Source organism: Dreissena polymorpha, chromosome 4 (assembly GCF_020536995.1).
Source record: "Dreissena polymorpha isolate Duluth1 chromosome 4, UMN_Dpol_1.0, whole genome shotgun sequence".
Taxonomy (NCBI): Eukaryota; Metazoa; Mollusca; class Bivalvia; order Myida; family Dreissenidae; genus Dreissena; species Dreissena polymorpha.
In genome coordinates, this window is record NC_068358.1 from 98,110,678 (window position 1) to 98,133,886 (window position 23,209).

At 34.0% G+C, this 23,209-nt stretch overlaps 1 protein-coding gene across 1 annotated transcript in view; it reads left to right on the forward strand.

The window, feature by feature from the left end:
- Positions 1-23,209, forward strand: part of LOC127878647 (uncharacterized) — a 76,957-nt gene that overhangs the window by 10,353 nt on the left and 43,395 nt on the right. Inside the window, exons 3-5 of the mRNA XM_052425176.1 lie at positions 5,519-5,619; positions 20,907-21,005; positions 21,850-21,982. Of these exons, the coding sequence (XP_052281136.1) occupies positions 5,519-5,619; positions 20,907-21,005; positions 21,850-21,982 (333 nt within the window). The remainder of the gene's footprint in view (positions 1-5,518; positions 5,620-20,906; positions 21,006-21,849; positions 21,983-23,209) is intronic.

Below are 23,209 nucleotides of genomic sequence, written 5' to 3' on the forward strand. Positions count from 1 at the left end.
ACGTTATTGCATGGGAATCTGTTGTTGTGATCTTAAAGCAGAAAATGATTATGTTTTTGCTAACACCTAAAATATAAACAAATACATGTTTTTTTAAGATTACCGGTAATAACGTTTTTTTTCGATATTTAATTGCACAGGAAATAAACCTTCAATACCATATGTTGTATTTTAGCGTGCATGTACATTGGTTTGAATACCAGAGTTACTATTATTTTAAATATCTACTATGATATCTACAACAATAACACACATTGCGATCTTATATTGATTTGTAAAATAAGCGAGTTTATTAATTCAATGAATACAAAATATGCATTATAAACTCACATTTTAAAGTTGCTCATTTTCTAGTATAGAAATAGAAAAGCATATCGTTTACCCATTTATACCTAGCGTCTAGAAAAAGGGACTTGGCAAACAGTGTAGACCCAGATGGGACGCCGCATGAGGCGGCGTCTCATCAGGGTCTGCGCTGTTTGCTTATTGGAATTTCTGTAAGAAATATTCTTAATATAGAAATACATATACTGGAAATCCCTAATTTTGGAAATACATTGATCCAATTTAGAAGGATGGGAGAGTCCACTAGGCATAAATGGGTTAATATTGAATTAAGAAACGTCAATTATGAGCACATCACAGGAAAATACGTATTTCTTCTTGAATGTAAATAATTCACACAATATCTGTTTTTATTTGGCGATTATACGCGTTTTGTTTTACCTCTATTGAATGTATTCACATGAAAATATGAATTGGTCGTTTGTATTGGTCGATACACAACAGCTTAGAGATTTTTTTCCTAGAATAACAAACCGTCATAAATTATTCAACTTCATCTCAGACAGAAAACCGTGTTCTTTTTTATTTTTAATCGAAAATAACACCGTACAATATTACAGATTCAAAACGTAGAACAGTTCATTACATACATTATTTTGCAGCTAATGATGTTTTATTTGTGAAAGATGTTAGTGCTACGTCATCGCTTTTGGCTTGTAGGACCGGCCTATATGCCCATGGCGTCCATTTCCCGCTTCATTTGGTAGACACTGCAACATGGGTACAGCGTGGTCGTTAGGCAATCATTGCATACCGTACCCTGAAATAACAAAAATCTAAATAATCATGGTGATAAAAATCAAACTTAAATTAAATAATCAAACAAACGTAATACTACGTGTTTCACAGTTTTTATGTCGTTTTTAACTAATATAAATGATGTTTATTTTTATTATTTTAGAGTATATGTTTGCAGTACTATAAAACTGTTTCCTTTCCCTTCCGTATGTTAATATCAAACACAACAGTGTTTTAACATTTAATTTAGTGTGTTTTTTTTCTTTTTTACTAACTATTTTTGAAAATGAATAATACAAAAAGTGACCAGTAACGGAAAAGTTTCACCATACATGGCTAAATGAGGGTTCTTGGACAAACATAGGCTAATTAGAATTAAAAATCGGAATAAGCCATATTCATATATATATATATATATATATATATATATATATATATATATATATATATATATATATATATATATATATATAATTGTATCGTGAGATTGCATATATAATTTTAAATAAAAACATTTACACATAACCGATATATTTAAGCTTGAAAAGTGTTGCGTTTGAAAAGTCTCAATCTGCGTGAATAAAGACAGGCTTATGGAAGAGTGGCTTACATGACATTTTACATAATGCAAGCACACCCAAATGAATAAAATTCATTTATTCCATTGGCTGATTTGAGCATAGTAACCCAGAATATTGGAAACATCACTGCCTCTTTGAAGTATAGGATGTAACACTGTTCAGTGTAGGAAGACGCGGACACATTTTGGTCCAGTTACAATCACCCATTACCAGTTAATTTCATCCCAAAAACTTTCGGGAGGCGGAAAACGACAACGGGCGAGGCATGGTATGGTATTGCGCAAGGGGGGTTAGAGGGTTAGGGTTAGGGTTTGGGTTAGTGTTAGGGGTCGTTTAGGGTTTGGGTTAGCATAAACCCAACCCTAACCCTAACCCGACCCCTAACCCTAACCTTTACCCTAACCCTTTTTTGGGGTTATCACCCCTGACCATGCCTCGCCCGTTGTAGTTTTCCGCCTCCCAAAACTTTCAGGGTAAAAGCTGGGACAGTAAATTGTTAGGGGAAAACAGAATGTACAATCAAGAAACGCATTATGTAGACACAATTATATTGCTTTCAATATATCAAATAACACGAATTTTAGGGAAAGACATCAATAAAAACAAATCAATAAATGCCAGTTGTCTTGTATTGTGAGACAAAACCACCTAAATAGTATAGTGTCCATGATAGCAGGGAAATCATTTAATTATCTAAAAACACATGTGTGATGTATGCAAGCCAGAATAAGTTTCAACAATTGCCAAATTGCTAGGAATAACACTGTGACTTTAATTTTGTTGGCAAAGTATCAGTGGTTTGATGTTCCATTTACATATGATCTTGACTCAGTGGGTAGGCATACATGGGCATCAGAAGAACAAGTAATCCTTTGTAAGTACGGTTTTGGACTTGCTTGGCTTTCTCAAGACAAAGGAGATATTGATAGTTTTATACATAGTTTTTAGGCTTAGAGTATCAGATTGCCTTAAACAAGACTGGAGAAATCATATTGATTCTTCACCTAGATGTGATCACTATAAACATTTTAAATCTTTATTAGAGACTGAAAAATATTTATTAAAGGGGCCTTTTCACAGATTTTGGCATTTTTTTAACTTATTCATTAAATGCTTTATATTGATAAATGTAAACATTGGATCATAAAAGCTCCAGTAAAAAATCAAGAAAAAAAATTAAAAAAGGAAAAGAACATTGCCCGGAGCAGGTTTCGAACCAGTGACCCCTGGAGTCCTGCCAGAGTCCTGAAGTAAAAACGCTTTAGCCTACTGAGCTATTCCGCCGAGTACACATCCTTTACGTATTTTATACCTTATATAAGCAATCTTCGTAGTTTCACAAAATTTAACGACAAAAAAAGAACTCTCCAAATTATTCAATCGTTTCGCGTTGCAACGCTTTATAATTTTTATGTTTTAAAATCGTCAAAAGATGCATATAATGGCTATATTAGAGCATGGTTAATGTTCAGTATTACTGTTTCCTCACAAATATCATAACTAAAACGAAAACTTACGAATCTGAAACAACTTTTTTCAATTTTGTCAATTTACCAAAGCGTGAAAAGATCCCTTTAATGGAGATGCCTTTTTCTCTTCGAAACAGCTATGCCAAATTTCGATGTTCTAGTCACACATTTGCAATTGAAACAGGAAGACATTTTGGTATACCAAGAGCTGAGCGGTTATGCACTTACTATTTGAACCACAATATTCATGTTGTTGAAGATGAGCATCATTTTTTATTTTATTGTAAAAAGTACTCAGATATACGCTCATTCTATCTGCCTAATATACAACCCAATAATTTTACAGTTAATAGACAATTTGCTAAACTCTGGAAGGAATTATGAAATTCTAGCTGTTTGTAAGCTGATAAATAATATAATGAAGATAAGTAATACTTATAATCAATAAATAGTACACTTATCGTTGTATGTCAACTTTGTTCACCACTTTGTTTGCATTCAAACCATTGTTTAGTTATATATAAAACTGCTTTTTTTCTCGTTCTCCCTATGTCAGGTAACAATTATGATTGTATGTATCTCTATGTTTATATTCAAGTCTATGTATATGCATTTTGTTATGGGCCGGTGGCCTTGAATCAGAGACTGAATAAACGAATTACAAGACGCAATGATATGTGTATAGTCCCGTGCCATGCACAAATGAGTCTAATGCAACGTGCTGCTAGCATAGCTCCAGCCTAGCCTGCGCATTGGCACAGTCTTGTCAGGATATGCACACTGAATATGCTACTCTGGAAATACCATGAAACCTTGCATGCTTTTTTATAGAGGAAAGCATAGCCTCTGACCAGACTGCACACGTGCATATGCCATAAGACAAGTTTTCCGTAAAGCAGATGTAACAATGTTATTTGAATGTGTTGAAAGAAAAATGCGTCTTAATAAAATATCAAAATACCATATGTTTCGATGATAAAGAAATACATTCATCATAAATCTGCTGTGAGGACACATATGATGTGAGGACACATATGCTGTGAGGACACATATGATGTGATCTCGCGTAGTAAAATATGCATCTACGAACGCTATTATTAGTTTAATTATACGTGAACTTCATAACAAACATTTATGCAGTGTATATACGACTATTAAAGCGGGTATATACGATTTTGTCAAATATTTATGAATTTATATAAAATGTGTAAAACATTTTTTACTAAAAAATGTATTATATATATATTTGAATATAAATTAAAATAAAAGTTAAGAAGAACATGTGTCGAAAAATGCGAAATAAGCCAGATATTTAATTCTGAAATTGAAAACGGCTGTACAGCCGAATTCGCCAGCATGTATACCATACATGTACGATGTGAATCTAAACTTAGTTTTACGGTTTATTTGAATTCCCGCAACGATATCTATTCATACGACACACGAACACTAACTCCGATCCTAATACAAAGACGAATGCCTCGGTTATCGTAGGAAAATATGTACGTCACAATCGGCTCGGGGCGCTAATTTGTCTTTGCTGCATTTTATGAAATTCGGCTTTAATGTATAATATTTCTTTCCCATTTTATGTTATTGTAACATATTTTATCAATATATTACAATTAAACACATATAAAAATCGTATATGATATTTTCCGTTTGAAGAAAGTCACTTCTTAACAAAAATCTAGTTTAGGTTGAAAGTGCCATCCCTGTCGTGTTGACTGCACAGGCTAATCTGGGACGACACTTTACGCACATGTATTAAACCCCTTTTTCACAGAGCACGGTCCATATTTATTAATAAATGTTTATATTATATTTATACACAAATGTTGACTCTTTGAAAGGAAAGTATTAAATATGGCACGTTATTCAACATACTTTCTTGTAAACATACATATTTCTAATAATATAAAAATATATTACAATTATACAGTAAAGTATATAATTGGATGCACTTACTTTTATTGAGCATTTGTCAAATACATCGTACAGGAAAGGGAGAAGTGATTTGAGTTTTAGTCAAGTGTGAAACGTATAACTGTATTGAGAAGATTTACTGATCTGATTTAAGATAAAGACTTACAATGACGACTAAATTTCGTGAGCTATAAATCAACACGTACGCCACAACCGACAACGCCCTTAAGATCATCTGGTAAGACATTTACTATATGGGTAGCGTCGGTTGTATCACTTAAACATTATTTAAATTGTCAGTACAACAAAAACGATGAAACCAATTTTCAAATTGGGAATTTTTGAGAAACTTTTGTTGTTTTCTTTTTATTTAGTAAATTACAATCTTGCTCGCCTTTTCTTGTCCCAGTAAACGTATCATATGCACGTAGTTAACAGATATAAAGTTTTTTTTTTAAGTTACCAAAGAGACATTGAGTGAGAACGTGTGTCGTCTATTCGAGGCCACAGAGGCTGTGGAAACGGGTCCCACTGTGAGAACCAAGACGGGAAACCAGTGTGTAAGTTGGTGTAAATGTTTGTAGAAGATCGTGCTTTTGACTATATTGATAGCGATTTTTTTTGTTTAACATAACTTATTGTTTATCTTCTGTTTTAGACATACGGAATCAAAAGGTGCGTATACAGTATCCATGCACATTGGCTATTTTAATAATTTAATTTTGAATAAATAATATTGAATTTTATTGCTGCTATGCAGTCCATGTACACCGACTTAAAAGAGGACATCCGGTTTAACAATGAAGACAAGAATGCAATTACAAAATTAGACAGTAAAATAGTAGCTTATTCCTCAGTACAAAATTAAAAATATAGGCATGGGAAATAAATAAAGTGAACGTATTCGTTACAAAAGTCACATTTTCCGTATCTTTTATTTTTAAATAACTTAGTTAAGACATTAATGACGCTGTAGATTCTCAGCTGAAAACATACAACCCAGTAATCATGATCTCAGTGATTTTCCGTCGTGGTTATCATTTATTTTGTAAAATCTTCACTCACTGGAAAACAAAAAAAAAACAAAAAAAAACAGAACGTACATTAAAAACATTTTTAAAGTGTCGTATTCTTTCAAGTGCTTAAGAATTTTTTGATTGCATAACACACGGCTGATTTTTAATGATTATATGGAGAAAGCTTTCTTGTCAAATCCCGAAAGTCCGATTTCCAAAATATATGGACTCAAATGATTCTTTAGATATCCCATCTGAATCATATAATGTTGATTCTTTAAACATGGCTGCCAACGGCTAGAGGTGGTGGGCTTGTGACCTGATTTTTATGAAAAGAAGACATTAAAACATATCATTCTTGCTCAGATATCACTGGTAATATTTTGAAAGAGTTAATATCAGTAAACATGGGGCGGTCCTTTATCAAAATACTGCATATTATTTTGATTCGTTAAGAAACAAATACAGTTATTTTTCATCGGCATTTACTCAACTGTTTACATCTGTTTTTCTGCGATTACAATAATGCATTACAATGGATGGATATTTATCTGAAACAGTTGTTGGTTAACTGAACTGTATAGAATTGTTTCCGCTATTTAGACACAGCCGACAACACCGTGGTTATCACCGTCGGCACCTTCTGCAGTGTAGTGTCCCTGGCTCTTTTCGTCGTCGGTGCTGTTTTTATCCTCCGAAGATTCCATGGCAGAAGACCCGGGTCGACCAACGGGTCGGCGTTCTATATACATACTGACGATATATCAAACTCGTAATATGCTGTTTTGATTAGTATTTTCTTCGTGTCCCTTTAACCATAGAAATTATTTCTATATGTATTTTCCTTTATTTATAAATTTACTTTTTAAACGATGACATTGTTTAATTTCATTTCTTATTTTTATGAAAAGAAGACATTAAAACATATCATTTTTGCTCAGATATTACTGGTCATATTGTGAAAGACATTTCATAAGACATTTATTTATTGCCATCTCATATGTTTAGACGATTGACTTTATACAAGTCGATAATAAAAATACCAGGTATACTTTTATTAACACATTTGGTTGGTTTATGTCGAGGTAGACATGCTATTTAGTGGATAGGTAAAACTTGTAATATTCGTTTGATCTTCAATTCGTGAACCTTCTTTAAATATGTTATAAAAGACTTAAGACATATGCGTTCGTTTGACGTTTGATTTCGTGGTTGAGCACACAAACAAAAATACACCAAAGTTAGTGTCCGACGACTAATATTGGTTTCACTGTTATTCAAACGGAGGGGTATCTAACATGTCTAATGATGAGGAAAATGTTGATAATAATATAGAGAACCTTTTTGTCACGTGCTGAAAACGCGTTTTACTGTGACGTTACTCAGTTTGAAGTAACTATGTATTTTGATACATAATTCTTTTTACATCTCATGTTATCTAGCCTATTTCTGAAAAAAAAAATGCTTTGAGTTCTATTTGAATTGTAAAATTCACAATGAACGATCACAATTTAAAATAACGCAGTTATAAAACAGTAAACATTCATGTTTCATAAATGAAAATAATTGATTCATTGATCTCTTTTATAATATTGTTAATACACTTGTAAATAGTATAAGTACCAAGTAAGATGGTTTCTGCATTGTGACCTTATATTTGGCTTTTGACCCACACAAATAAGAGTCTTCCATGTCTTCATATTAACAATCACACCAATGTGCATGGTTGTTCAAAAATGAAAATATAATGACAGAAATATTAAATATATCGTTGCTGCCTGGTGTTTTCACTTACAAATGGAAAAGCGCTGTGATAAAACCATTTTTTAAGACGAAAGGTCTCCCTTTGGAACTACAAAACTATCGTCCGGTTTAAATTTGACATTTCTTTCGAAAGTTGCATTGAACCAAATTAATGATCATATTGAGGCTAGTAAACTCCTTCCACCTTACCAAAGTTCCTATAGAAGAAATAACGAAGTCGAAACGGCAATACTAAGGATGTATAATGACCTTCTAGAAAATATTGATGAAGGTAAAGTCATCATCGTGGTCATGCTTGACTTGAGTGCAGCGTTCGACGCCATGAATATCCCAATACTTATTCCCATTCTTCAATACGAGTTTGGTATTCATGGCATTCCCTTAAAAAGGATAAACTCCTATCTACAATTGGCTGATAGATTGGCTCTTGCCTTTGTCGGTCCAAAATGGTGAAACAATCTCACCTTGTGCTTTAAGAAATGTCAATCTGAAGCCGCTTTTAGATCAACGCTGAAAACACATTTGTTTGAACAATTTTAAAGACATTGAACGAACCAGTCGTATTAATATGAATTCCGAATGTTTGTGAGCTAGAATAGTACATTCTGATTGGTGCACAGTTATTGAACAGAAATGTATTTTGTTTACAACTATTCGTCTTAATGCTTGATTTGTATTGTGGAGCGCGATGGAATATGTAAATAATGTTTGCGATATATAAATGCTATGTATTTGTATGTACTTCTATTTGTTGTAAGTCAATACGTTGCGCATGAAAAGCCCCTTTTTATTAGCCCTTGTGACCTTAACATTTGGTGGATTGATCAACAGGAGTCTTCATGCTCGTGTAAGTTACAGTCACACTAATGTGCATGGTTGTAAGTAAACGCGTTTTGTAGATGCCGTGCGAAAACGAATGGTCTACGTACCCACCTACCTACCTTCCAACTTACCTACCGAGCGATCGACAAAGCAAAATAAACCGCTTCTGCAAAGGGGTGTTTGCATCATTTAATCAAGATAAACGTGTACAAATCGAACAAAGCTAGATATGCTTCGGGCGTTGCTACTATACGTCTTATTATCCATATTTTATCGTCGTCGGCCACCTGTGACAAACTAAAAACGATGACTTTATTGCTATAACTATATGTGCACGCTCATTTGAACATGTAGAACAAACCAAAATGAAATAAACGAAACACTTCTTCATAGTCCCTTAAAGTTTTCCTTTGCTGAATACTCCAGATAGTTACTATTACCCATGACCTCAACTATCAATTGAGATCAACTAACAAACAAAAACATTGAAGGATAGATTAAAATATATGTTAATACAATTTAATCTCTAATATTAACCTGATCTCTTAATATTATCGGCGATTTGTAAAAACAAAATATAACCGAAATATAGTAGTTAAGAGCGATTTAACCCATTTATGCCTAGCGTCTAGAAAAAAAGGCATTGGCAAACAGCGTAGACCCAGATGAGACGCCGCATGATGCGGCGTGTCAACAGGGTCTGCGCTGTTTGTTTAAAGGAATTTCTGTAAGAAATATTCTGTATATAGAAATAGATATACTAGACATCCCTAATTTTGCAAATAAATTGGTCCAATTTAAAAGAATGGGAGAGTCCACTCGGCATAAATGGGTTAAATCATGGTGATGTTTTTGTTGCTGCATGGTTATGATATTAGTCCTTCGACCGTGGCATTAAAACTCGTATGGGCTAAAACAAAAGGGCCGCGCTCTGTGAAAAGAGGGTTCAATGCATGTGCGTAAACAGTCGTCCCAGATAAGCATGTGCAGTCCGCATCGGCTAATCAGGGACGACACAATCCGCTTTTATGATATTTCCCGTTTAAAGAGTCTCTTCTTAGCAATAATCTAGTTTAGGTTTAAGTTTTGTCCCTGATTAGCCTGTTCGAACTGCAAACGCTAATGTGGACGACACTTTACGCACATGCATTAAACCCCCTTTTTTACAGAGAACGACCCATATTTATTTTTCACTAAATGTTTATATTATATTTATACACAGATGTTGACTCTTTGAAAGGAAAGCATCATCAAATGCAAGTTATTGAACATACTTTCCTGTCAACATTCAAATTTCTACTAATATACAAACATATTATAAGTATCCAAAGAAGTACATCGTTGGATGCACTTAAGTTTATTGTGCTTAATGATATACAGTGTTCAGGAAAAGGGAGGAGTGATTTGAGTGTTAGTCAAGTGGTGTAAACGTGTAACTGTATTGAGACGATTAACTGCTCTTCCTTAACATAAAGAGTTTCAATTACGACTTAATTGTGTGGGCTACTAATCACCGTTTACGATAAAAAGTATTAAATAAAGATATAATCCGATAGGTGAAGAAAATACGCCGTGTACATTTAACATGTATAATATTTAGAAAAGGGCTTAATAATAATCCGACACAACATCCTATCGTTTACCATTTATTTTTAGAATTTCAGAATCGTAATAAAAACTAGATGAAACACTTTACTCAAACGTTGCATAACTGTTTCGGCTGACAACAAAACTGCACCCATCCCAATTTTAACAAACATTCGCTAAATCTACAAAATGAACAGAACAGTTGATAAATGTTTATTATAATGTAATGCATGAATACACACACCACTGTGTATAAAGCGAATCCAAAACATTCATGATAATAAAATAGGTCTCGCGTTCCGGGTAGATGGATGTGTTACTTGTAAGATAAATGTGGCCAAGTGTGTGCGAATTTACGGACATTATTCAATATTTAAAAATGTTTTTGATATATTATTATAAGCGGATATGCATTGCAAACAAAAAGGTTGAAATAAATGCTAAATAAATAATTTACATGTTTCATTGTGTGTTTTTTTTCACTTTTACAGTTTAACCAATTACTCTGTGCTCAAAGCGAGGGTTAAATTACTTACCACCTGAATTTTTGCAATGTCATTCCAATGTGAGCATTATTGAGTTAAGAATTTATTTTAATGTGTTTAAAGGGTGCACAAACTAAACCTCCTTATACAAGTCAAATGGAGCGTATGAAATATAGGTGTCCTTTTTTTATTTGTGCCATTTAATGCTTTAATGCAAGGACCTTACATATCGTTGTAGTTACAAGTTTAATTAAATCGCCTCTCCTAAAAAGAGTGCATCATTTAACTTTCCAGCGGCTTTTGACGATAGTGTAAAGGCATAATATCTTATAATAGGCATAGTTTTATTTGACAATAACATTGTGGTAGGAATAAAGTTAATTGCCATGGAGATATCGACGCAGCAAAAACTGGTCTTCTGTATGCTGACGGTATCATGTTCGTTGAAAACGTCTGTCTACGCATTTTCGTTGCCAAAGTTCAATCTAGCAGTAAAAGGTAAGTTCTCGTTATTTCGTTGTACACTTACCTGTACTTTAAGAATATTTAGTTCAAATAATAATATGTATATGCATTATATGATTACATATTGATATACGATTTAAAACTTTCATAGTCATAATTTTCTCAGGTATATGGTTTCACTGCATATTCTGAAAAGATACACTTCGGTTTACATACTTCTGAAATACACTAAATACGTGCTTTTGAAAACGTAAATGTCAGTTAGTCTAATATTTTTTTATGCGATGCACATTTTTATCGCCCGCTAAAGGCGGATGGATATATAATTGGGCTTGTCCGTCCGTCCGTCTTTCCGTCCGTCCAGCATTCGGTCAGTCCGTCCGTCCATTTGTCACAAAATATTTTAGGACTATATCTCAGAAACTATACAAGATATCAAGATCAAACTTCATATGTGTATAGATATCAGTGAGGAGAAGTGCCGACAAAAAACACAACCCTACACTTTTTTAAATAAGAGTTATTGTCTGTTTTGTATGTTCTTTTCAGGGCTATATCTCTGATATTATGCAATATTTCAACATGGAACTTAATAGGTTTATTGATATTTATGAGGAGAAGTGCCAATCTTAAGAACCATCACCCTTCACTTTCTTGAATAAGAGTTATTGCCCGTTGTTGTTTTTGTATGATGGAACTATTTAAGGTTATATCTCAAATATGATACAACATTGCATCATAAAACTTCATGGATGTGTATAAATCAATGGGAAAAAAGTGCCGTGCACAAGAATCATAGCCCTGCACTTTCTTTACAAAGAGTTATTGACCTTTGTTGTTTTTGTATGATGTGACTTTTCGACGCTACACGATTTCAACATGAAACATGGGTGTGTATATATCAATGAAAACGTTAATTTGGCGGGGGATATCAATTGAACGAATTTACTTGTAACTCGTTCATTTTAACTTTTTTTAAGCCATACTATAAACTAAATAAAGATATCGTTTATAAATAAACAAATAATACGTACATTAAACAATTATTGATTGAATACTATTCTCTTGAATAAACTAATTTACGTATTGGAAATTTTTTTTTATTATTCAATGCAGTAACAATATTGTTGAAATAGCTCGCACTATTTTATTTAAACATCGGTCTACCAGTATTTGTTACTTTTCCGAATAAATTTCAAACATCTGTAGAAAACATAAACGTGTTTATCTCATTTGTATCAATGCAGTACATATCCACTAATTAAAAACGTGGCTATTCTTTAAAACATTTGGCCACTAATATTTATAAGAGGATATATTTTCGAATATTTTTATTTTATTTAAATAAGTTTGATTCGAGCGCTTAATATTCCATTTTTTTGTCTTTTATTTGAAGTAAGTCAAAATCATGTGCTTTTAAATATTTTATTGACATATGAAAATAATCCGTGTCAACTGTCATATATAGAAGACAGAACACGTTGCTGATATGTATTGTACAATACCGCGTATGAATATTTGAAATGAATAGAAATAAATGAACATTTTATTTGCAAATATCATTATAATAATGGTAGACTTGTATGTTTTGGACTTATCTGTATTTTTTGTTTATAGATACTGTGGAAATTGAGCTTAAGACCGAATATCGACACAGACGCTCTACGGAACGATTTCCAATCGACATCGCAGCAAATTTTACGTATTCAAATGTTGTCTCGAATATAAATCTCCATAAAATCTCTGACGTCACTTCCGATGTACCAGTCGTTCTAAATGACGAGGGCAGAATGACGGCATATAAGGTTTTTGACACAACGGTATGCATTTATTATTCTAATAAGATTATCTCTGGTCTTCGTATGTATGCAAATAACACAATTTGCAATGTACATCTAGGCTAAAGTTCGGAACCGCAACACAGCCCAATGAAATATATTTCTCATTTTAATTGCACAAATGTTTATCAAATCATAATCAGATAGAAAAAAGTAAAGTTTGAATAAAAATAGTTATATTTATTTAAAGTTTGCATGTTTGCTATTTAATTTTTGCGTTAGGCCGGCTCAGATACGCGTAATCCTAGTTAAGACACATTTTCTATATGGAAATTTTCTATTACGAAATTTTTGATTATGAAAATTAGGCGGGTGAAAAATAAAACAAATAATTGTTTCAAGTCTCTATAACGCTCAAAGTCAACGAAAATTGCGTAAAGTATTTCGTAAAATAAAGTTAACACCTAAACAATCAGTGTTCCTTATAGCAAAAGCCACAATTTCAACGCTAGATGTTGTATGATCACACAGATTTTTGTAGATGCAAAATGCTCGTTTTTATTCATTTGTAACCACAATAAAATCCATGTCAATTTCCTGCAAATATGTCTATTGATACGACACACGAACACTAAAATGGTACCATGTTAAAACCAAAATAAAAACGAGCATTTTTATCCACAAACATCTATTTTACCAGACCACATCTGGCGTTGAAATTTCGACAATGGCCATAAGGAACGGTGATTTTTAATTGTTTAGCTTTATTTTACGAAATATTGTACGCAATTTTCTTTGATTTTGAGTAGAAAAGTTACGTTAACACCAATCGACAAAATATAATCATTTTTATCAAACATTTTAACACTCACTGCTTTGACACAACCATTAAAAAGAAGTCAGTTAAATTTAAAATTGACCATGAAATGGAAAAAAGGTGTCAACAATAGAAGAACAAGAGCGAAAAATAAGAAAAAGCACAGAAGAGTAAGCAGTAGCACATAGGAACGTAAAGCGAAGTATTAGAGTAAACAAGCGGAAATACCTAGATATGATGGCAACAGATGCGAGTGAGTTAGCGAATAAAAATAGAACCAAACACATGTTAATAAAGAGGCCAATGAGAGATAAGAATGGACGAGTGATAGAAGATGTCAAAAGGAAGAAGAATATGAGTAGCGAGCAAATCCAGGACAATCAACAGGCCATCTCATGCAAACCCATCGGCGATATCGCTTGGTACACGCGATCTTCCAATCAAGTGCTTCGCACCAGCGAAGGAAGAGATTCGCAGCGCCATCAAGCCAGTGTGAAGCTACTTGACCCGCTTTCAGCAATATGAAGGATGAAAAAGAAATACATACAAAGTGGAAAGAGGGCTAACTCATTAAGCTCCACAAGGAAGGCGACCCCAGTTTCTACTTGAATAGCGAGATAGAATTTTCTTGTCGATTCATTGGCCTTTCTTGCTTTCCCTGCTAAGGTTATTTGCGTCTGGTTAAAAGATCCACCACTCGTGAAAACGACTCCAAGATAAGATATATTACTAACAATTTCAATATTTTCATTATTATATGTAAATTGTATGTTCCTTGCAAGTGGTCCCGCTTTTCGGAACACAATTACCTTCGTTTTGTTAACATTAACTTTTAATTGCCATTTTTGACAGTTGCTGCTAAGATTTTCAATCCACATTGTAAGGCTTGAGGTGTAACCGGAAATAGTACAATGTCATCAGCGTATAAGAGAATAAATATTTGAAACATCAAAAGGTCGACCCCTTCTTACCCATTTAAGATGAAAGTTTCTTCTAAATCGTTTAAAAATAGAGAAAAAAGTAATGGAGATAGACACTCACCATGTCTTACACCCAAAAGGCAGTAAAAGTCTTTTCCAACTGTGTTATGAATTTTAATTTTGGATTTAATTGAATAATACATACTTTGTATAACATTTAGCATTTTACCTCTTACACCAAGACGAATAAGCTTACACCACAGGTTTGGTCTGACCACATAATCAAATGCTTTGCTAAAATCGACAAAACCACAGTATAATTGTTTATTATTATTAATCATATGTGTTTTAAGGCCATGCAAAACAAAAATATTATCTGTAGTACTCATACTCTTTCTAAAACTAGCTTGCGCTTCTACATAGACAAAATACTTTTCGGCCCATGAATCTATTCGATTGCTTATAATTCTAGTGAACAGTTTACCCATTGAGCTTAATAAAGTAAGGCCGCGATAATTATTGCAATTATTAATACTCCCTTTGTTATGAAGCTGAACTATAAAACCCTCTGACCATGTTTCCGGGAAAATCCTAATGATAGTACTTTATTAAATATAGAAAGTAGGCAATGCGAAAACGCTGTATGTCCGTACATAAAAATTCATAAATCATTTTATCAGGCCCTCCTTTTAATTGTTTTATTGCTTTATTTATTTCCTCCTGACTTATTTCCCATTCAAGCTCATCAAACATTACTTGAAATTCTTGTTTTACAAACCTCTCATTAAAATATAATACGTCTTCATTTGGATTAAAGAAGTGATCATTTGGATTATTTATGCTTTCAAAATATTGTTCAAAACAAGATATAGGTATGTTTGGTGTCGGCAGGCCAGCACTTTGTTTAAGCATTTTCCAATATTCTTTCGCATTTTTTACGCGTTTAGTATCTAGCAGTTTTGATTGTTTATTGTCATATTCAAGTCTACACGTACGTAAGGTTTTCGTGTAGTCACCTCTAGCCTTTACTTACTCAATTCTATTCTGATTCGAATTACATTTTCGATATTTATTTAATGTATTATTGAAATGCAGCTTTTTATTTCTACAATTATCATCGTACCATGTATTGTTGTTGTTGTTGCTATGGCAATCATTGTTATTATTATTATTATTATTTTTTAAATACGGGACTGCTACTCCTTCAACAATATCAACAAAATCATTAACGCATGTGTTTAAGGCATTTTTATCTTCAGTACATTGTCAAGTGCATTCAATATTGCTAAAAAATGATTTTGTGTAGCCTCACTTCTTATTGCATCGAGAAAATCATTTTCATAGTCTTTGTTCCAAACAAACTTGTATTGAACCGTGTTACAATCTTCATTGCGTATTGTGCTGTGAATACTATTGTTATGCAAAATACATTCATATTCAAAATGTATAACACAGTGATCCGATAGAGCATTTGGATCTTCTACATTGAAAGTTTTAAACATATGCATACATTCCGGCATTACTAAAACATAATCGATGAGACTAGAGCCTCTGCGTCCAATATAAGTACAATTTCCTATACCGTTATCGTTTCCTACCCTGCCGTTATCGTTTCCTACCCTGCCATTTAAGATTCGTAAGCCCGACCGTATGCACATATCAATAAGCAAATTTCCATTGTTATTAACACACTTATCTTGTGTAAATCTAGGTAAAAATATATCAATATCATAATCATCGGGTAACGGTAAATAATCAGAATCAACATCGTTAGTGACAAAATCTGCCATATCAAATGTACGGCTATTAAAATCACCACAAAGGATTAATTGGGAACTATTTGAGACGCTTTTAATTTTCACAATCGAATCGAGAATTCTATCGAATGGGTTTGTTTTATATAGATCGTATCTCGCACTGGATTCTGGGACAATATAACATAAACCAATAAACAAATCATCTGATATCCCTAATTGATTTTTGTTAACCCTTATCCACAAAAGATCATCTGAGTCTTGCATAAAGATTATATCATCAGTTACTAAATTATTTCTAATATAAATCATAATCCCCCCTGAGCTCCTTTTGCTATTAGTATTCTTTACTCGATGAAGCGCGAAATAGTCAAAACCGTCAACCTTGTAATCAATGAATTCTTCAGACCATGTCTCTGTCAGCAAAACAATATCACTTTTATTGAATAATGCTTGTAATTCACTACTTTTCAGTTTATTTAAACGCTTTGTTATCAAACCCTGAACGTTTAGGAGCGAAAAACGTAATTTGACCTTCTCCTGCGTTCCCTATACAACTGGGTCTAAACTCTCAGCCTGCAAGCTTACATTTGGTGTTTTGACCTCTGTCGGAGTGACACTCGCCGGGTCCACGGAGGTAGCGGGTATTTGTGAACGTGACACGTCACCAGACTTTGATTTTAAAGCCGACTGCGTCTTTACTGACCTAGCATTGGTATTATTGATAATTGTCGCCGCTAGAGAGCTGTTCGTACTTTTTGTGCGTTGCGAGCGATTAGCCTGGCTTTGCGAGAAGTTTAAAGTAGTGCTCGGATTTGCATTCTTGCTAGCCATTCGGTTTGATGCTATGTGCTCTCGGCTTGTAACGACTGATGAATGAACTCGCTGGCGGGCGCCATCGCTACGTGTTAGTGACCTTGGCTTGCTCGCAGTAGAAAGCGCGTGTTCACTGACATTGTGTGACCCCGTTGACTGATTGGTATTAGGCGCTGCTTTAGATGAAGACGTCATCGCCAGGGATTGAGTACTTGGACGCTCATTAACCGTGGACGAAAGTGATGACTGACTTTGAGCTGCTAAAAACTGAAAGATTCGTGTATTTGGCTCCAGTGTGCTTTGTCGTGAGTCAGACATTGAAAAATTGAACATTGGTATTGAGCTCTGATCATTTTGCCGATGGACTGACGATTGTTGCTGAGCTCCATTCACAAGAGGGTCAATACTAGTCATAGTGATTAATCTGTTTTTGCCAAGAATTGAGAACCAGACTGGAAATTCATCATGGATCACCTGCTTGTCAAGTACCAGCTTAGCAGGTTGCACTATTTGTACTTTAGAGTTCGGATTTGTTTATTTGAGATCATGGAAATCATGCCATAGTCGTTTTCGTGCTAGACGAATTTCTAGCGGGAAGTCTCTATCAATAGAGTACCTTGTACCCTTCAATCTGTAGACACTACTCATTGCGAGTTCCACGTCCGGAAAGTCCCGAAAACAGACAATTATTGGCCTTGAATTATTTTGTTTGAATTTTCCGCATCGATGTGCTCTATCCAGGTACATATTGTCACTATCAAGACTCAGACATTCACTCAATATCGTACGGACTACGCTAAAGCAGTTTTCATTTTTCGTTTCACCAACACCAAAAATAAACAGATTGTTTCTTTTGTTTCTGGCCTCACTATCGACCTATACGCTAATGTTTTCATAAGTTCACTATGTGTATTTACAACGGTGGTGACCTCATTTAATTTCTTGTTGATATGTGTGATGTTCTAAATTTGTGAGGCAAGTGGTTTTTGAGTATGACTTGTATCTGCTTTTATAGATTTCAGTTCATCATATATTAATGACAGTGATTTACTCAAAGAGTTCTCATTAACATCAAGTGCCGGATATTCGCCTGTATTTCGCTTGCGCTTTTTTTCCAATTTCCCAGCGACCTTCGTCGGAAATATCATCAAGTTCATACATGCTGGTCGCCATATTAGATCGAATGAAAATGAAAATATTGCCTGTGCGCTGTCGTCTATATAATTGCCCAATTATCGGATTAAGCTATCGTTGGTAACAACATCTCACGAACTATTTGCACGTGGATTTTGGACTATTTACAGATGATAACAAGCTAACTTTTTTATGATTTGTAGTAAAAATGTTTGAAAAGTACCTTTTTTTCTATTATTTATGTTGATTTTATCCGTACAAAATTAGCACTATCACAACACTTTGCATATTGTTCCTCTTTCTTTTATAATATCCACATGTTCTGTCCGCGCAATATTTAAGTTAAACGCATAATTGTGGAGCTCGAAAAAACACGTCCACCTCTATCGACTACCACGTACGTATATATATATATAACATATTGAAGCCAATGCTGCCATAGAGAGCATAGACATTGAGAAACTACCTAACCTATATGAAGAAAATCCAGGTCTTTAACATTACCTGCATCAGATCATGCTTAAGATTCGCCGACCAGACATGATCATCAACGAAGAGTTGGAGAAGAACACAACATCAGCCTGTTGAAGAAGTCATCCTTCAGAGAATATATAAGTCACAATAAAGTCGCAACTCTGCAACCAAAACGACGAGACGATCTCTCATCGGGAACCCTATGGGGAAAAGGAAGAGAGGCGGCCCACAAACAACGGGCCTTAATACATGAATGAAGATGCCAAGCAAATGGGCAGGATGTGGGGACAGGTTAGGGACTCGCCCAGATCTGCGGCAATTTTCGAAAGCTTTTCGGCATCCATGCCCTAGACGGGATCACATGCGAAGAGGGGATTAGATGAGTTTGAAATAGAAACAAAACTCAGTTTACTATTAAAACAAAATTTATTGAACTGAAACATTGTTTGTCAGTTTAATGTCTTTCCAAAACTGTTTATTACCTTACACGTACATATACTATAAACAAAATGAAGAAAGTTGGCATTGAACACATAAGTAACGTTTAATGTGTTTTACCTTTATGTGATCTTGCTTTTGAGGATAAAAATTTAAGAATTCCCTTTGACAAAAGATATAAGTATTGGCCTTAAACATAAACATAAAACGTGCCCATGTGATGAATAAACTCGTTCAAACCATGGGCACAGAACTAGTTGGGTAAGGTGAAGATACCGTTGTACAATTTAATCTAACATTTACATTTCTACAACAATGGTATGGTTGATTGATGTTTAAGGATCTTTTGAATCGGTTAACGAATTGATCGACTGCACAATCAAAGTGAATGGTAACTGTGATGCCGCTGTTTATATGTATCTCACGAAAGCAAATGTTATAATTACTGTCCTTTTTTTCTCCGTTTTCGTTACGGACCATGTCTAATGATGCTCGAAAATTAATTACGTCCAGCTTAAGTTTAACGTCTTATAACTAAACCAATTACATTTATTTTGATAACATGTAAAACTTTATTCAGCATCACGGTTTATTTTATGTTTTTGTTTTATCGATGTTTACATATTGATGGTTAATATTTCTTGCGGCACCACGTTTGCTCCTTTTTTAACTTATTGTATTTCATATTTGAACATCTGAGTAATTTTCCGATTCCCTTTCGAACAGTATTTTAAATATGTTTATGCATATTTTAACGTTAATAATGCGAATATTTTCCAATGTAACAACAATGAAAAAAAACTGGAATAACAAAAAAGTTAAGGGTTGGCACAAAAAAAAGAGTTTCGTTCAGGTTTGTGGAAACAAACAACTTTTGGTAGGCTGGATCTAATTTTTTAAATGTCTAAAGCACGTAAAGAATGGTCGACTTGGATTAAAAAAAATAGTTTTTTAAGTGTGTAAAGCTCCTTTTCTATGTAATTCAACATTTAATTGGTGTTCTTTTTCTTTTATGTTCAAATAAAGGTAAGATTTGATCGCACTTACCGACATGGTTGAGTCTGCCTGTGAAGTTGTTTTGCAATGTAATGATGTATCTCAAGATGTCACTTAAACGCTCCATACATACTTGTTGGGTAGTAAATATAAAGCATGGTCGTTAAATTAAGCTATAAAAACATGAAATATGAAATAAATATTGAAACCACAACTTTATCATTGTACTTTCAAGCAGGGATGCAAAATGTAGGGCAATCTCAGATATTGTGCTTTTATTACAATAATTGCGTTTTAAAAGTATAATACTATAACGTATTTTTGTACTTGTAATTCTAATGTTACGCCTCATATTGTTGCTGCAGTTGCTTCTGTTACTATCTCTACTGTTATAGCTACTGCGTCTACTCCTATCACAAATATTCTACTTCTTCTTCTCCGTAACAACAATTAATACTACTACAACTATTGATGTCGCTGCTGTACTGCAGCTACTACAACTGCCTCTTCTAGTACTATTGCAAATATGCAGTAAATATTCATAATCGTCACATTTTATGTTGGACATGCTGTGTTGACAGGAAGTGGCCTACTATGAAGACCGCAGCCGGGAAGCTGTCTTTATGGTGTGGGAGAAGCCTGACGCAGGCAACGGTAGCGGGGAGCCAGTGTTCGATTTTGTAAGTTGAAAGGATTCGTAGTGCCAATAAGCAAATATTCATTTAATAGAAGCCTCATTTCACGTTTTGGTTAATTGATAAAATCGAAATAAAATGTTTCAGATTCGCATTTTTTTAAATGAAATTTGCGAGGAAACAGTAATACTGAACATTTACCATGCTCTAAAAGATTCATTATATGCATCTTTTGTCGATTTAAATACGTGAAATGTATAAAGCGTTAAAATCGCGAAACGATTAAATAATTTGGCGAGTTATGTAAATATCGTTATATTTTTTTACCATAAGATTATTACATATATAGAATTAAACGGCTTACTCTGTATAAGCACGGATGGCCGAGTGGTTTAAGTGCTAGACTTTTATTATAATGGTGAGTGGTTCTAGGTCAGTTCAATACATCATTCCTTGTATGAAAACAAATAGACGAGTGGTCTAAGAGATTTACTTTTACTCCAGGGGTCAGTGGTTTGAGCAAAGTTGACGATTACTTTTTCCTGTCTTACTTTTCATTCTTTTTTCATCGGAGTTATTTAGGTCCTATGTAACATTTAACAATTTAAATCATTTAATGGCAAACTTCAAGAAATGTCAAAATCTGTTTTAAGATCCTTTTAAAACTTATTTACAATAATTGTAAACACCCATCCACCTATCCATTCATTAACCAACAAGCCAACCAATCAATAAATTAATTCAATTAAGGTTGAATAACGTGTTGATAAATTCATGCTTTCAATAATTAAATCATTCAGTCATTTCAAATATTCAGTCCAATATCCATTGACTTACATATGATGTTAATCATAAAATAAAATAAAAACCGCATACACATCCTATTCAGTTTGGCACGTTCGTTTCGGACAACACACAGTTCCTTGTGCAGCCACCCGATAGCGCAACAGGAAGTCACAGCCTGGCGCAGGTGCAAGACGTGAGCCCAACCGAGACGGACTTCCGTTTAGACCCGGAGTTCGGTAATCGGCTTGTGATATTTGCAGTATCTTTCTTTGTCATTTTACGCATCGTTGGATTTCAAAAGTATGTATACCCACACTTGACTTCGCATACAAACTAGTGTCCCTAGTCAAGTTTACACTAAGTGAAATATACATTTGTTAATTATTACAAATTATAATGTTCTGTACACTTGAACACTTTTTACATTTAATAGACATCTACACTAAGGCGTTAACTTGTTCGTTTTAAATTTCATTCACGTTAACAGGATTTAAAATTTTATTTATATTTAATATGGCATTCATTTGTCATTTTAATATGCCTGTTTGAGATTTCAAAAATGATATGTTGATATTAAACCATTGTGCGAAACCGAATTGCAACTTTCGGAGGCGCAATAAATTGAAGTAAATACGACTATTAGCTAAATCTCTTTTGGTTGACATGAACACTAAAAACACATAACAGGTAAGTATGATGCATTTCAGGACGATATTTACTAGGCAATTAAATTGTGAAATCAATTTAGCGCTTTGTGGGATTTTTTAAAATTCAAATCCTACCATGTCCCGTTTATGAGTTGTGGGCGATAGCTCAAAACTAATGTAGAGAGAAATTTGCAAGTCAGTCTGCTGTTAACTACGATATCGTCTGCTCTACTACGCTAGGAACGATAGCCACCGATTCTGCCTGTTTATAGTTCACCACTGCAGTGTGTGTATGTAATCAATAGTGTAGAACATTGGCTAGTCTAGTGTTTAACAGCTTGTGTGGGAGGAGATAAACTGAGGAGATGTAGCCTCGCGCATGCGCAGACAGTCTTTAAAGAAAAAAACATCTTGGCACGAACGAAAAGAGAAAGACCGAACCAATAGTTTTTCAAAAAACCCTAAATGTAAGGTAGGCGGGAGGCATTTTATCTCCTCCAACACATTGTCTCATAAAATTACAATCAAACTTCGTCTTCCAAGTTAGTACTCGTTTAACTTTTAAATTCTATTTAGACAACGTTATTGGTTCGTCGAAAAAATGAGACTTTAAAGCAAGGTGATGCCGAGATGTAACCTTGTTATGTAAGAGAAATTTGTAAATCCCTACCATTACATTCTGAATACCGCTTCTGTTTTATGTTTTTGTCGTAGTACTTTGCAAAAGTGCTTTTGTTTGTCCAACCAGCTTTCTGCATAATTTCTTCTATAGGCACAGTCAATTATGCTTTAGAAGTAACAGCTGCCATAACACTA